Below are 16,586 nucleotides of genomic sequence, written 5' to 3' on the forward strand. Positions count from 1 at the left end.
GATGTGCAGCACGATGCTTATAGATTTGAAGCTGTTATTACCTCAGGTGAAACCTGGCTAGCAGCACAGAAAAGATTTGGCAGAGCCTTCTGAGGAAGGTTTTTACCTTTATGTTCCTCCTGCTTATGTGAATTACAATTCCACGGAAATAGAGAACAGGGATGCGGAATGCACAAATGAAAGATTAGCATGTGTGCGTGTGTGTGTGTGTGTGTGTGTGTGTGTGTGTGTGTGTGTGTGTGTGTGTGTGTGTGTGTGTGTGTGTGTGTGTGTGTGTGTGTGTGTGTGTGTGTGTGCGTGCGTGCGTGCGCGTGCGTACGTACGTGTGTTGGGTGATGTTGGGGGGGATCAGTGGATTAGCATTTCACCTGAGTTAACCTGAAGCCTGCAAACAGTGTTATCATTGTCAGTTCACCAACACTCCGGAATGTCTTCAATTCAATTTACCGATTCAGCTTTGGAGGGCGGGTGGGGTGAGCTGGGGTAGGGAGGGTGTTTGGGGGGTTGGCGGGGGGGTGGCGGGAGGGTACCCGGGGCTGAAGATGAAATATTGGTAGACAAAGCTGGTTTCACAAGGAACCACTGTCAGATGAATAACATGGAACCGCCGGAAAAGAAAAGGAAGGCCATTTAGACCAAATTTAGAAATAATAGCAGCTGGGGAGAGAGATAGAACGCAGGCGGCAGCAGGCTCATTGTGCGATCTGCGTTTGAAGAAAATGAGGGTGGATTTTTAAGGGAGATAAATGGTTTCTGGAGGTTATGTCTTTGTATTCAGTGAAGTAAGAACGCAAGCTCTATTTAACGCCTCCAGCTGAGGGTTTGCGACAGAACACTGCAGGGGGGCCTAGAACCTACAGTATAATCAATGCAGGTCAGTAAGCCCTGTATAATTCATCATGCAATGAATGGAGAAAATAACCGTTCTACAAGCCCACAACGCATCACATCATATTGTAAGATTGTAGATCGGCTATTTTTGATGTTTTTTTTTAAGGAAAAAATAAGCATTTGAAACATTTTCTAATGTTCTGAAACTTCGCACAAAATAGGGATACCAGTGTTGATGTGTTTAAATGGGAGAACGATTCAATGGGAGTATGTTGAAACAACACTTATGACAGCAAAACAAATCCAGTCCATTACCCGGTGTCACGGCACTGAGAGGAGTAATGAAAGGGATCTGAATATATTCAGTAGGCTTGTGAGTTTGTATTCATCTGAAGAACTTGCTCTCACTGAAATAGAGTTCCAATGAAAATGTATAATTAGAAATATCAATTAATTGCTTCCTTGATTCAAAGGCTAATTCTTTCCAAAAAATTATCTTTTCACACTGAAATAATGTAAGACTTTATTGCACGGCAGTGACTGGAAGTAGAGCAGCCGTCAAGGAACTAGAAGGTTCCCCCGTTTGATCCCCGGCTCCTCCTGAGTTTAGTCACTTTCAGACATGCACTGTATTATGGAAGTTTTCCAGACTTTAATCGGACATGCAACAGACTTTATGCTGGCTGGACCCGGTGAATTTACATTCGGCGTGTGGACGTGTTCTATTGTCGACGGGTGGAGCCTCCCCTCCTCCCGAGGTGTTTGGAGAGAGAGAGAACTGAAAACCAGTTTAATCATTCTGCTTTTTATTAGCGTTCACCGATTGACCATAAACATCTCTTTATTACTGCAGTAGCCTAATTGTAGACAACAAGCTACACCTGACACTTCCCTCCGCAGTGCGCACTTTGTATAGAGACCAATGTTCTCTGAGTTGAGATGAGAGTGTTATCCAGCTCAGAGAACGGCTCGTTTTGATTGAAAGTACGTTGTAGCTCGTGGTCTACATTAGCCAACTATATGGTAGGAAATATGTTATGTTTATGTTTAGCATGGGCTCATCAATGGGAGTCCGCATGTCGAGCAATTCAATGTATCTGTCATTATGTCATGTTCTCTGGAAGGAAATAAAAAAAGATTGCATTTGATCCTCGCATCTCCCTCAGGCTGTGCCTGTGTTATATTTACGTGGGAGTAGTTAATCTCTCAAGACAGATCTTTTCTTTTTTTGTCCGATGGGTTCCCAGATTGGGGAGTATCTAATGTGTGCGTTTACTACCCAGACCCTTATCAAACAGAGTATTTACCTGAACGCATCTGAAACGGACATTCTCCTGTTGCATGCTACATGTATGAACGGTCAATGTCGCGACCTGATTCCCCAGACATTTTCCAATGTTCATATGAGAAATGGCTTTGTGTCAAGTGTCCTTGCGCAAAATACTGAACCCCTAACTGCTCAGGATGAGCAGATTGGTACCTTGCCTGGTTGCCTCCACCATTAGTGCATGGGTGAATGTGCATGGTGAGAATGTAATGCACATCGTAAAGCACTTTGATAAAGATGCCAGTGGTAATTTTACAGGGGGGGGCCCTGATTGGCCAGACCAGTTCTTATCTATTGATTAATAAAAAATACAAAATAATAAAATATTTTTCCCCCGATTGATTAATTGATTCATCTAGCTATAGTTCTCATACGGATTTGTCATTTGCATACAAGTGGCATTAGGCATTGTAAATAGATGGTGCATAGAACGGGAATAGTTGTTTTCCTCTGAAAATCGATCAAACTACAATAAAGACCGTCTATCTATGACTGTCTATCACCCAACACGTAAGCAAGCTGTGACACTTACAATGTTACATTATTAGTTACATTGTTTGTTTTGCTTATTTTGCAACTGTCTGCTAGTTTAATTGTTTTATTGGCTTAAGTAGGCTACTTTGTAGATGGAGTACCGTTTTAATTCAGTGTTCATAATATGTTTATATAGGACTAGACCATACCCGTGGGGGGATATGCGCACATGATCTGGCAACCCGAGCCAGCGAACACAAAAACGCTAATACACAGCTGAGATTTTGTGTAATCGGAAAACGGGCTTCGCTGTTAGGTGCACATGGTAATGGTCAATGGCTGTGTGCAAATTCAGATCAATTGCTCCAGCCACTGAGGAGAAACGGGCAGAACCAATTTTGACCTCACCACTACACCACGCACTACAGAGGTTTGTCAAATTATAGGAGGATGATGTAATTGCACTGTATTAGCCATACTTGTGACAGTAGATTAATAGTGTTGTCAGTTGACAATTTGTTGATCCGTGAGCCTAGCCCACCTGCTATTTACAGATATAACTGCCACATTACCTGTAGCCTATGCTCGACTCAATTCCATTAATATGCAACTCTCTGGTATAAAGGATTCTCTGACTGGTATTATTTCCATAGTGTACCAAGTTAACCATACCATACTGTGCACTTCCTCACAGATGGTGTTTTTTTTTTGTCGTCCCCCCGTTGTCAGAAAAGACTGACAACGTGTGTCGGGCCCACCGACATGCACCTTTACACTATATCAATCACTGGTTCTCAGCGTCGGGTCCCGGTACCACCAGGGGTCCAAATGGACCATTTTCGGGTCTGTAACACTGAGAATGTACAATGGAACTAAATGGACGCGTTCACTCTAAATGAACACAAAGGATTTTACAGTGTAAGAGATTTGTTTTAACAATGGTATCAAATGAGGGGTCTTGAAATTCAAAAGGTTGAGAATCACTACACTATAGCATGCTTCATGGACAACCAGAGTGTACTATACGTCTGCATCTGCATTTATGTTCACGGCTGTCTTGTGTGTGAGGACGGCTAGATTTCTCACATGGAGGGTGAGTCATCAGCATGCTGCTCTCATCTGCCAAACTCCCCCACCCACTCCTTAACAGATTTTAACTGGCACAACGCTTCCACTGATGGATCACTGCTGCCCCCCTGGTAAAACACAGCCACCATTCACAACGCCCAAAACTATCCAGTCAAACACACACTGATCCGGCCAGCTGGAAAATATTCCCCCTCCTTCCGTTTTCACAAAGCCTACGGATGGCTTTTATCGAAAGTGCCTCGCATTCGAACCATTAACCAACAACATCACTACTTCGAAGGTATCCTCAACATGTGAGGCTGTTTAACCACTTGAACCCTGGCATCCCTTTTCTGGACATGTTACAAACACTGCTCACTCTCACTTTTGTCAGGCACAAAGTCACAGAACACAGACAGATATGCACTGCCCAGCTCGGTAGGCAGCACAGACAGACTACTAGAGAGAGATGCACATCAGCAAAACGTTGCTGTTATACTGACACCAAACTTGGAGAGGAGGGAACACACGTTTACCTGATCCCTCGTCAATTCACGCTTGTGGTGTTTTTTCCTCTCTCTGGTTCCATAAGGGTAGTTCACACAACTGTTTTGACATGAGGAGGAGGCGGGCTTTTTGCGGTATTTGCGGAGCACTCCGCAACTAGCGTTGTGAGGTAGGAGTCACACCACCCGGCTCACGGGCGCAACCATTTTACTAACAGCGGATACTACAGTGGTTACTGTGAAGACTTACAAACCTAACACAGTTTAATTTCATCCACGGTCCTTTTCCATTGTGGGAAGGGATATTAGGGGGAAAAGCTGAATAGCCTAAATAAAAATGTATTGTATTATATGTGCATATGAGGTGACGGAACACCGGCTAGATTTCCTGGAGCGCACAGGGCAGGTTTCCGGAGCCCAGCTCCGGACAGTTTCGGCACAAATTAAGCCCTGGGTAGAGGGGAAAAAACAGGTATAGACCCCTAAGAGACTCCTGGCTAACAAAGTATAGACTCCTGAATGACAAGAATGTTGAGCGAGACTGAAATCAGAACCACTACAAGCGACTAAGATTCAACCATTATTAGCTGAAAGAATAAGAAGAATAAAGATGTCTCAGAAGAAGTAAGTAGGCCTCATACATACTGCACGGATTGTGATCACTGTAAAGCAGTCGATTGTGCCCGCCCGTGTCAAAGACAAAGTGCATGATGTGCATTATATAGAGAGTGACAGACGTGTACCAGAACTCACACTCCATAAGCCCATCTTATGCTTATCCATCTTAAATTTATACAAATTTGTACTACAGTGTTGCTCACCGAAAATAGCCAACGTACGAGCTCACATTGTGTTACATTGTGACATGTTTTGAACTTGTAGATCAGCTATTTTCAGAGAGTGAAACCGTAACGCAACAAATTATAAATCAGGTTTCAATCTCCAAAAGCTCTTGTGGTACTAGAAAAGCCTCTTCACAACAAGAAACGGCCATGTTTCTAGTTGTTTGATGAAGTGTTGGTATTTTTGTTTCGTCTGGAAGTCAAATGAGACAATGACTATAAGCTTAAAACACAGACTGTCGACTTTAATAAGACTTTAATCCTTTCAGCCAAGTCACTGTGTTTTCACGTTTCATTTTATCAAGATACAGTATTCAGCTGTGATTATGCCTGTCAGCAAACATTTGTAAGGCTATATGAAATGCAGGATTGACTATATGAGTAACACTAAGAGTGGTGTTAGTTCTCAAACTTGGTTCATCATCATGCAGCAGATCGAAACGATAGACACAGATAATGGAAATGTTTATCTTTATTCGTTGCCCAGTTGAACCCAGGTGACTTGAATTTGTTTGGTACTCTGTGCTTACTTATCACTATGCAAGTATGTGTCCCTTACTGCCTTAAAAAGGACCATACAGACGGTAAACATTCACAACTTTGGCCATACAGTATGACACAATGCAGCAAATGGGTGGTCATTTTAGCATTTTCCTTAATTTAATTTCATTTGAAAGTAGAGGATCAGATCTAAAAAGGTAGGTATCACCTGCACACTGCACAGATTAACCCAACCGTTTTGGAAACACCTCATGTGATTCTGAAAACTGCTGAGAAAAAGATGTTCACACTTTCTGAGTTGAAAATACATCTTTGGAAAAAATAATCTATGCTTGATATGTTTAGTTAATACTTTACCCAATAAATGAATTATTATGAAAGTTTTACACCATAATGTGCAACAAATAATATTTACTTGCTCAACAAGCTCTCGGGGGATCGGGGATCAGTTTTTACTTGTATTACAGTCAATATTTTTTGCAACATCATGTTCCATCATCAGTTTGAAACTTTTAAACAATAGCGGCTGCTTTGGAGCAAACTAAGAGTAAACTAAATCTGTCATTTAAGGATTATGTACACAATGCTAAACTGCTATCCCAAAATTCTGGAGGACTGAAGGGTTTGAGTCGAGGCTCAATGGATTCCACAATTGTTTAAATTTTGTATAAACAATTGACATAATTTATTTAAATAATCAAGTCAATGTTGGCTAAGCAACATTGTGCAGTTAATGGGACATCTGTATTCCTTTTGTAAATCTTTTCTCTGGGGACTATATTCAGCTAGACATTTCAAAACAATGCATTAAACAAAAACGATAACATAACTTTGAGAATAATAAAGGCTAAATCAAGATCACTATGCTGGATTAGCTATATCAAGAGCAAGTTTCAAGAATTTTCAAATTGTTTGTCATACTGAAATGAATGAAATCCAATCCCTTTACTCTAAAGTCCAACAGACCATGAAATGCTTTGGAAAACTTATAGTGACTAAACATAGTCGCAGGTGAGTCCTCATGAAACATATTTTTTCTTAATTTTATGAAAGAAGTAGGGAAATGTGAACACAAGTAGGGATAGCCATTTCATCATGTATTGTAACACAGAACCAAACGGCTGCCTCAAAAAATGGACAATATTAATTTGTCATGCTTGTGAAAATGGACTATTCACTAGCCTGTAAACCAGACGAATCTGCCAGTGCAAAAAAGAAAAAGCCCTCTGCAGATTTAGTCTGGCCCCGCTCGGTTGTGATTGGATTTCTCTGCCCCCAAAGTTGTGGGGCACCAATCAGAGCCCAGTATGAAAATATGGGGCGGGTTAATCACCAGAGGCATTTTTTTTATCCGCCCCTTGGAAATGCAGGTTCCACACAGAGATTCCAGACTATCTACGCAGTGATTTACTCCAACGCTATTACTTCCAAAGAAAACACATGGACACTGACTGACAAACATTATTCCCTTCTTCCATACATTACTGTGCACGTTATTCTCTTGTTCTCTCGTGTTGTCAAAGTGTCATGTCAAAGAACCAGGCCAAATATACAAAAGTAGACCACACAGCTTTGTTCACAAACTGTACAACCGTAACTTGCTATCCATAGCGACAGATAAGTAGTGTGGCACACAGAGCTTTACACTATTCTGTATGGTTATGTGCTCATTAATCATTGCAGAGTCCTGCAGTTTCATTAATACGTGATGTGGGCCGGTCCACTCAAATCCTGACTAAAATGCGGGTGCAGGCATAATCATGGGCACAAGTAGAAGTGTCACCAAACTTTCCCTGAGAACCATGTGCTATCTCCTTTGACTTTCCGCAGCTCCACGTCCACAGCGGCAGTCTTAGTTTTGAGTGATTTATTTTTTGACTTTTAGGGAAATGGAAGAAATGTCTCTCTCCCGGCCTCGTCCTTAAATTATTTAATGATTTAATAATTTAATTAGCCTAAGGCACGTTGTTCCGCCTGCGGCGTGGCGTTTGTCCTCCCCTGATCCTCTCTTCCGTCCCCCTCTTTTCTACCGTGCTCTTTTGATCACGATCCAAGATGCTGAGACGACTTCTGACGCGGCCATGGAGAGCCCCTTTCATCACTGGAGGAGTGGATTGCCTTGCAGCCGTAGACATAGTGTGTGTGTGTGTGTGTGTGTGTGTGTGTGTGTGTGTGTGGGTGTGTGTGTGTGTGTGTGTGTCAGGGGTGCACTGCCCCCGACTGATTTTTGGGTATGCAGTAGGTCAGGGATTAGTTTACTCCGACGCCACTCTCCAAATTGGTCTACACGTCATTAAGTGAGCTGTAAACATATGGAAAGTAGTCCCAGTATTTCACATGAAAAGTACAAAAAACTGGGGCGTTGCCTGTATGGCAAAGGGGGAATGTAAAAAGAGACCTACATTTTGTGATGGTGTGTTGTGCTAAATATATCACCGCTTATTGGGAGCCTGCATGTTGGCGTATATTGGATTGACAGCATGAGATGAGAATTCATTGCACACTGTACTGTACATTTCACTGTTTCTTACCCTCCATATCACTCACTGTCTGCATATTTGTGCACGTAAAAGCCTAAACACATGGAAACGCACACTCGCAAAGTGCATAAAACATGAGCGCAAAACAATACTGCACGAGGTGTCAGCATCACTTCTGTGAAATCCTGATGACAATCCAGATGGAGTCACGCTTTTAAAGGTCACACACACACACACACACACACACACGCACACACAGTCACACACACACACACACACACTTTAATTAAAAGCTCCTGTCAAGACGGATTGTGCATGCATTAGCACCTTTCACAGATGTGAGAATTTCGTCACCAGAGAAGTTTTACCAACCGTAGTCAATCTGGAACACTTTTAACTAATCCACACGATTTAGGAGGATAGTTGTGAAGACCTTCAAAGCCCATCGTTCAAATGGGGGGAAGGGGTGTGTGCATTCCAAAGTGAGAGAAGTGATTCATTCTGAGGTGTCACCTAATGCACAATGGAGCAGGGAGACAAAGTTGCACTCTTTCTACTTTGTAAACTTTTGTATTAATTTCTTACTGAACACGACCAGAATACATAATGGTTTGTTTTTTAAAAAAAGCCACTGTTTGCTCCCCATTAGACACCAGCACGTGTTGTAATGAAGACGTAACACGACGGGTAACAAAATTTATATCACTGCCCGAGGGCCTCCGGAGTCCCAGATGAACACCCAATCAATCCTGATATAATGTTCCTTCACCTTTCCAATGACATTCCTGTTAGCGTCTTTTGAGCGACAACAATGCTTAACGTGGCAGCGTCCCTCAGGGGACATCAATGAAAAATCTACCATTTTCTTTTGAGTCATGTTGACCATGGCAGTATGGCACGCAGACAAGTTGGAGATTAGATTGACATATTGGCAGCTATTGTGGAGTGAATTCATGCAGCCTGATTCCCCATTAATCAATGTATTACACGCTTAGCCGCAGCGATTCTTTACCTTTGATATTCCTCCGACAGCGGCGCCTGTCAAGCGTCTTCTTGACGGGTTCACAACGTTCTATCACACACACATAACACTTGGGAGGTGTTTATTGAGTGACACAAGCTGAGCATAATACAGTGTCGTGACATCTGTTTGCAGAGGTAACGTTTATGCTGTTCGATGACTAACTCATAGGCCACATCATGCGATCACAGAGATTCACACCTATGTCATTTCAAGTCGTTCAATCCAAACAATGAGGCATAGAACACACATTTCAATATAGGCCTTCATGTAAATATGTGTTTTGATGAAAAAAGACTGAATTGTAAATACCTTGGCTTTGGTGTCAGTACCACCTACAGCTTACAACAGAGTTAATAACTAGAAAAAGTGCTCCTCGGAGCACAGGTCTCCGCCAGGTCAGGTACGTTATTGTGGCCTCCTGGTGGCGCTATAATAGGCCAATGTGAAAAGGGTGCCATTTATGCTTAGGCCTTTCACGGCAATCGGACACTGCATTCATGATTTGAGGCATTTTGTTCCAAAAATGTGTTTTGCTAAATTAGACCTGCAGGTGGCGCTATAACAGGCCAATGTGAAAAGGGTGTCATTTCTTCCTCGGCCTAGTGGGAATGTGCGTGTGAAATTTCACGGAAATCACAAGCTGCGTGCATAGTTTAAGCATTTTGTTCAAAATGGACCAATCCTGCATACTTTGGAAGCGAACCTTAGCCAATGAGGATGAAATATGGGAAATCGGAGAGATCCATGTTGATCACATGACTATAGAGATGATGTGTACCGATTTGCGTGATGTTTGGATAAAATCTGTAGGAGTAGTATCAAAAAATGGGTTTTGCACAAATCGGCCTCCTGGTGGCGCTAAAACAGGCCCATGTGAAAGATTTGGGGCAGAGGTTCTGAATTGGCACCCAGGGAGTGTGTAAAGTATATTTTAGGTGCCAGGCCCAGCTGGTTTGAGATATTACAGTATCTGAGATAACCAGGGAGCCCTCTCTCCAGCCTCACGGCGTGGGGAGTGGGACAGTACTAACAACAAGTCACTTTTCATTTCACCTTTTTAAACACAGTATTTCACATTATAATAAGTTCCTGTGGGTGGGGTTCGCCCCCACCTAGACGAAGATGAAGCTCTTAAGTCCTTTGATCAATGGCTCCAAATGGTAATGTCTCTCTGACTGCTTCCTGCATCCTGCTGTCAAGGTGTGGGGCGGCCATAGCTGAGTGGTTAGTCAGTGAGCCCGCCTAGGGAGCCAGAGGCCCTGGTTGCCCCAGGTTCGATTTCAGGCCAGGTCAGCATATGTGTCGATGAAATGAAATTTGTCCCTGAGCAAGACTCTTAACCCCTAATTGCTCACAGGTTCTCATTGGAAACAAGACCGCAAGGACTTAATTGAACGACCTGTTAAAAAAAAAGGAATTATCCGAATTGACCAAGATCTTCAAAGTCTTCAAGTTAACAATAGAGATGTAAATCGCACTTCACACCAAGCAGAGTCCTTGTATTAGCTATGCAGACGCTAGGCTGGGTCACAACACATGACTACTCCTGACTTTAGTACAATAACTTTTAACATTTTTATACTTGCATAATGTTCATAAATAAGCAATAAGTCCATAATACACGACATGTGTGTGCACAGTTTCGCAGCGACCGGGCCAACGGTGCCGGAGATTAGCTATTCGCACACGGACAGGACACACGGACGGACACACGGACGGACGGACGGACGGACGGACAGGGGGTAAAACATACTCTCTCGCCATGCCTTTCGGCCTGGCGGAGACAATAATAATAAGTCCATTAAGAACATCAAGAGTGAAGGCTCAAATTGAGTCACAAAAAGGCTTGTTTCTATTGTGGTTCACCAAAACACTCAACATTCAATCACTGGATAAACAGCAGTGGAACAAACAACAACAAAAAACTCTTACAGTACAGTAGCGCCATAGTATTCGTACAAGCCTGTAAACCCCAGAAAAACCCATCAAGACCACATAGAAATCACATACTATGAGGACCCACTGTAGGTCCTCCCAGGTGGAGATTGGTGTCCACACTTGAGCTGCTTGATTAACTGCAACACACAGTCATTCCCTGGAGTCTGGGATAAAGAGTCCAGCACAATAACATCAACGAGTTACGGGAGATGACAGCGTCGTCATATCAATTCTCATCCCCTCACAGACACATTTCACTTAGCAAAGAGTGAGAAAATAGGGCCTGAGCAACGCCACTGTACAAATAATTGTCGCTGCATGGCCGCACCTGTCAAACATGGTTAACTGTCCTACTCTCCACGGACAAGAAAAAGAGAAGGGAATAGATAGGCTCCATTTAGTTTAGGAAATGGTTTGCCTTAAATTGCAGCGGCAGCTCTTAAAGAGCTTGCACCAGCAGCCAGGATTGGAGTAATGGAAAGTGAGATAAAAGAAAATATCAAGCTGTGGAAAATAATCTTGGTGGAGTTGTCAAGGCTATTACTGCTGGAGTTGACCTGCTGCCTAGCGATCTTGTAAATTGAAGAGTGTATAGAGCAACTGTCTTAAAAATGGATACAAATGTCATCCGATTGTGTCTAGAAGGGGTAGAATAATCCCTCGACACTGCACCATCATCATTAAAGTCTTTGTGGCCCCACTGGTTTAAAGCTGCAATCCGCAAGTTCTTATAGCCTCTCCTGGCGCAGAGAGGTCATTGCAAATGTAACACCCGGGATTCCAACCCGGGACTCCTGTGTGGGAAACACTCTTCCAAGAGGGATTTTGCCCTTGGCCAGGGGAGATATGAGCTTCAGGATGTACTACTACTTGTCAACCAGTAGGTGCCCTACCTGAAACCAAGATCTAAATGTCTCAATGGAAGAGTAGGGAGACGACCTCCAACAACTGCACATGTGCTTGTTATATTATAGGAACATAGTCTAGCATACAGATTGATGAAAAATAATGTTTCATTAATTAAAATAAGTTTCGGATTGCAGTTTTAAACAAAGGATGTAAAGAAATTTGGGATTGTATTGTATTATATTGTATGTGAGTATAATGTCATCTTTAACCTTCGACCATGGCAGCTTAAGATCCGCTCACAATGAATTGCTACTTATAATAACATCAACATCAGCAGAGCATGAATATTGACCTAGCTAATAAATCCTAAAACAATAAATCCTTCAGTGTTCCAAAGTTTAACGAAAGGGTCCATTTGTTTACATTTTTAAGAGTTACAAATGTATAAATTAACGAGGTGTAGTCTTGTACACAACAGTACCCATGCTTTATTAGCATCATTTTTCTTTTCTTCTTCTTCCTAAAATCACAAACAAGAACAATGTATGCATTTGGCTTCTGGATAGGGTTGTGTGATTAATTAGTCATCATATCGGTATCGGACGATGTTGGCATTAAAATGCAATATCGGTATCGAACCGATATAAAAAATAATGTATCTGTTTTAGCTAATATTCTATTTTTTTAAAGGCTTTTACTTCTGGATGCAGTGTGGTTCAGCATACACAAAAAGGCCAACGGAGGCTAAATAGCACTAACAGTAGTTATTTGACTCGTAATCATAGTGGAACCTCTTTCAGGATTATTCCAAAATAGTAGATGTACAAGCTTGTAGATCATAAGTCAGAAGTGGTTAAATTCATTGGCTTTCAAAATGCCTACCCTCTCTAACTCGATGTCACCTTCATGTCCCACAATAAAAGGGCCTGTTCCACTTAATGCTTGCTTTTTGAGGGAGTTGTAGCTTTCTGAACTATGACCAGCATTAGTTACCATGGCAGTAGTGGCTGCAGGCGCTACAGGTTGGGGTTACAGATACAAAACACCACAACTCATACTCCAAAATCTGATTAAAATCCCCAGGCTTTTCCCATTTTTCTCATGTATGGCTACAAATCAATGTAAGTAAAATGCTCCTATCAGTATGAGAAATATGGGTCAGGCGTGGGACTGCCAACAGCTGATTGGTTGCGCATAGCAGCGGCCAGGAGGAATAATTTCACTAAGAATGTAAGCAGAGCTGAAAAATAATGACAATATATATGTCGCCCCAAAACCACTGATATTGTCAAGCCTTCTCTAGACATCCATGATCATAGGTTTACAAAGTCTCTGCTTAATAAAATCAGAACACGTGAAAGACAGATTAAAAGGGTAAATTATTCATATCCTTAAAACACCTATGAACTGGGATGAATGGGATGTATTGTCCAGTTCCTGAATGCAAACATTGTGTGTTAATAAGTGATTCTCAACCTTTTTAAAGTCCAGCTGCAATGGCTTTTTTTGCAACCTTTATTTTTGAAATGTCTTAGTAATTTCAAAAATCTTTGCCATCCGTCCTGTCCCCCCGGGCTACGAGATCTACACTGCCTTGTGTCGGCAGAGAGAGAGTGAGAGAGGGGCAATCATTTACTGTAGCTTGGGACCCCCTGGAACCCCCTCATTGAGCCTGGCCTTGGGTTTCACATATGTGGGCACCAACAGCGCCGAAGGTGACTGAAGGTGGTCACTGGGTGGGTGGGGGGAGCAGAGCCTTACCGTGTTGTGACAGTCATCGTTGACAAGCTGCAGCAGCTGCCTCTCAAACGTCTCTAGGGAGGGCTGGAGGGACACGGTCAGTCGTTCCAGGGTGTAGGACAATGTCTCCAGCAGCTGGGGTCTCAAGAGAGCATCTCCTAGAGGCGAGATAAGACGGAAAACAATAATCTATGTATTATACAGTATTTATTACTATACTATATTACTATGTGTGTGTGTGTGCGTGTGCGTGTGCGTGTGTGTGTGTGTGTGTGTGTGTGTGTGTGTGCGTGTGCATGTTTGTGCGTGTGTGTCCCACAAACCCTCTTTGGCAGTGGGTGTTTTGCGGGCTAGGCCCGGCGCTTTGAGTGAATTTCAATGCGTTAATTAGAATCTCTGTCACCTGGATTTGCTGTGAGTCTCCAAAACTCCATCTGAATTAGTGCTCCATTGATTTGCTGTGACCATGCCCAATACCCACTGAAATATTTATAAGACAGCAAGAGAGGGAGAAAGACAGGGAGAGAGAGTGAAAGAGAGAGAGAGTGAAAGAGAGAGAGAGCGAAAGAGAGACAGAGAGCGAAAGAGAGAGAGAGAGGGGTGGGGGAGATACCAGTTCTCGAGACAAACAACCACAAAACAGCCTCCATTTGGATAAGTGTAAACTTTATCCAAATCAATTGAGAGGCAAAGCACTGCCAGCCAATGGATGCAGTGGAAGGGCCTTGTGAGACTGCTTGCAATCACTCCCTTCAGCCACAACAGAGCGAAAAAATAGCGGGTGTGATTGTAATCTCTTCAAGTGTAATGTACTGTAGCCATCACAGCATTTCATTGAGACCCTTGTCTCGGGAGGTGGACGGCTCAGTATGCAGTGTGAATATCAAGTCAGAGACTGCATTCTTAAAAGGCGACTAAGGTCTTGGCTGCTCACAGACCCAGAAAAATGGAGGGGATTTGGCCGCCAACATACCTCTCACTGACTCCCAATGATTATGTCTGCACTGTCAGACTTCATTACATTCACCCCTTGGAAACTTACTTCTAAGTACTGCATGCAGACATTTCAATTTCTGATAGACCAAAGTCCTCAGTAAAGGCTGGCATTTTCAATGTGTATATATGTTTTATGTGCTGTAAAATCTTATAGACAGCAACTGGAGAAAGACAACAGTGTCTGATGTTTTTTGATTCCTTTCAGGTGAGGTTGTTCCTACTAATCCTGTGTCCTGGAGTGGCATCATTCAGGTATGTTAGGGTTGTACAATTACTCGAAAGTAATCGACAATTGTGATTCCATGTTCTTGAATTGTAACGTGGCACTCAGTTCAAACGTCTTATTTGGTCAGCTGTTACACCTTGCCCTAGTCTCCTCACCGCTACACAAGGGTTGACAACCAGAACATTGTATAACCCATCTCCCCATCCAGCAGGCTCACAGAGGCATTATAATATCACAGAGGCCTTTACATACCATTTGGCCAAACTAAGATATAGCAACTATAAGGACAATGAGCAACAAAAGCGTAAAGAAAATGATACAATTTTTTTTTTCCAACAATCAATCTTTATAAATATTATTGTGATTGAATGTCATTACAATATCAACCTCAAGTCGGAACCAAGGCTTGCATTCTCAAAAAGAAAGCCTGGGTAACATTGAAGTGAAAAGTGGATAGAAGGGGGCGGGCCACTGACAGTGTGGGCAAGAGCCGTTCCATAGCGGGGGAAGGGCTCGCCAAGTGAGCACAACAATAATGTATCCACATTAACTACTACTCAGTGAGACAAACATGTTTTTGTTTTATATTGTGCAGTGCACAGTCATCTCTGCCAGGCCGGACAGCTGAAGGCTGGAGATTATGTTTTCTCCCCTCTCTGTCTATCTGTTTGTACCCGTCTGTGAACAGCTAATCTCCAGCACCGCTGGACCGATCAGCGTGAAACTTTGCAAAAACCTCTAGGCCAAAATGTTCAAATCGGCCTCATGGTGGCGCGATAACAGGCCAACACGCCAATAACTATTGAACTGTGGGTCATGCAAAAAAAAGAAAAATCCCCTAGATTCCTAGGTAGATTCCTACGTAGTTCCCACCCATTTCCATTTTCTTCAAAACACACGGTTTGTTACTACTCCAACACACAGATGTTGTCCAAAACTCACACAAACTGTTACACATTATCTCTGTATTCATGTGATCAAGATGTGTCAGTCAAATTTTTCATAATCTATTCCATTTGCTATGTCTGACTTCCAAAATGTGCGGGACATGGCCAACCCGGCCTGGCAGACAGCAAGTGGGCTCATTCTATCCACTGTTTCAAATGAGAATTTCTTCAGACCTCGATTCAGAGTGGAATGTTATTTGAGGGCCACGCAAGACTAATACAATATCAACCACTTTCAATCTGGTGTCAAGTACCTATTTTGGCCATGTCGTTACGGGCGAAAATATTTAAAGATTTTGAAAATCTTTCAAAATAGCTGATCTACAAGCCATTTTGAGCGAGCTTGTAAGATCATCTATTTTAGCTGTTTTTGAAAGTATAAAATAAGAGGTTAAGCTTACACAAGTGTAACCTTATATAAGGTCAGGAGACTAACAAGCTGTTCATTTGGTGGTGTGACACAGAGATTAACTAATGAAGCTCCATATACAACAACAAACTCAACAATAAAACCACTCTACGACCATCCGCAGTGATTAACACCATAATAATCACGGTGGAGTCAATTATAAAACCTGGCAAAGAGAGGCATAATAAAATAAGCCTGCCTGTGAAAAAACGACAGTCTCTTTCAATTAACACATAATTGAAGGAATCTGATTCCCTGAAATGTTTGCACTATGAAGCCGCATGCATTGTGATTTGTTTTAAATTGGATGATAAGCGACATTAGAAAGACAAAATTGGATAAGAGTGGATTATCTCCAGGTCGCTCTGCAGGGTTTTTCAGATGCTTTCCTGAGGTTGTTGCCTTTGTTTTGTGTTGCCTTTCACACA

General features: G+C 42.4%; 1 protein-coding gene across 1 annotated transcript in view; it reads right to left on the bottom strand.

Moving 5' to 3' along the window:
* nphp4 (nephronophthisis 4) overlaps positions 1 to 16,586 on the bottom strand; it is a 244,105-nt gene that overhangs the window by 139,330 nt on the left and 88,189 nt on the right. Inside the window, exon 6 of the mRNA XM_080443698.1 lies at positions 13,602 to 13,738. Coding sequence (XP_080299824.1) covers positions 13,602 to 13,738 — 137 coding nt within the window. The remainder of the gene's footprint in view (positions 1 to 13,601; positions 13,739 to 16,586) is intronic.

This window comes from Gymnoscopelus braueri, assembly GCF_963280865.1.
Source record: "Gymnoscopelus braueri genome assembly, chromosome: 12".
NCBI classification, from domain to species: Eukaryota; Metazoa; Chordata; class Actinopteri; order Myctophiformes; family Myctophidae; genus Gymnoscopelus; species Gymnoscopelus braueri.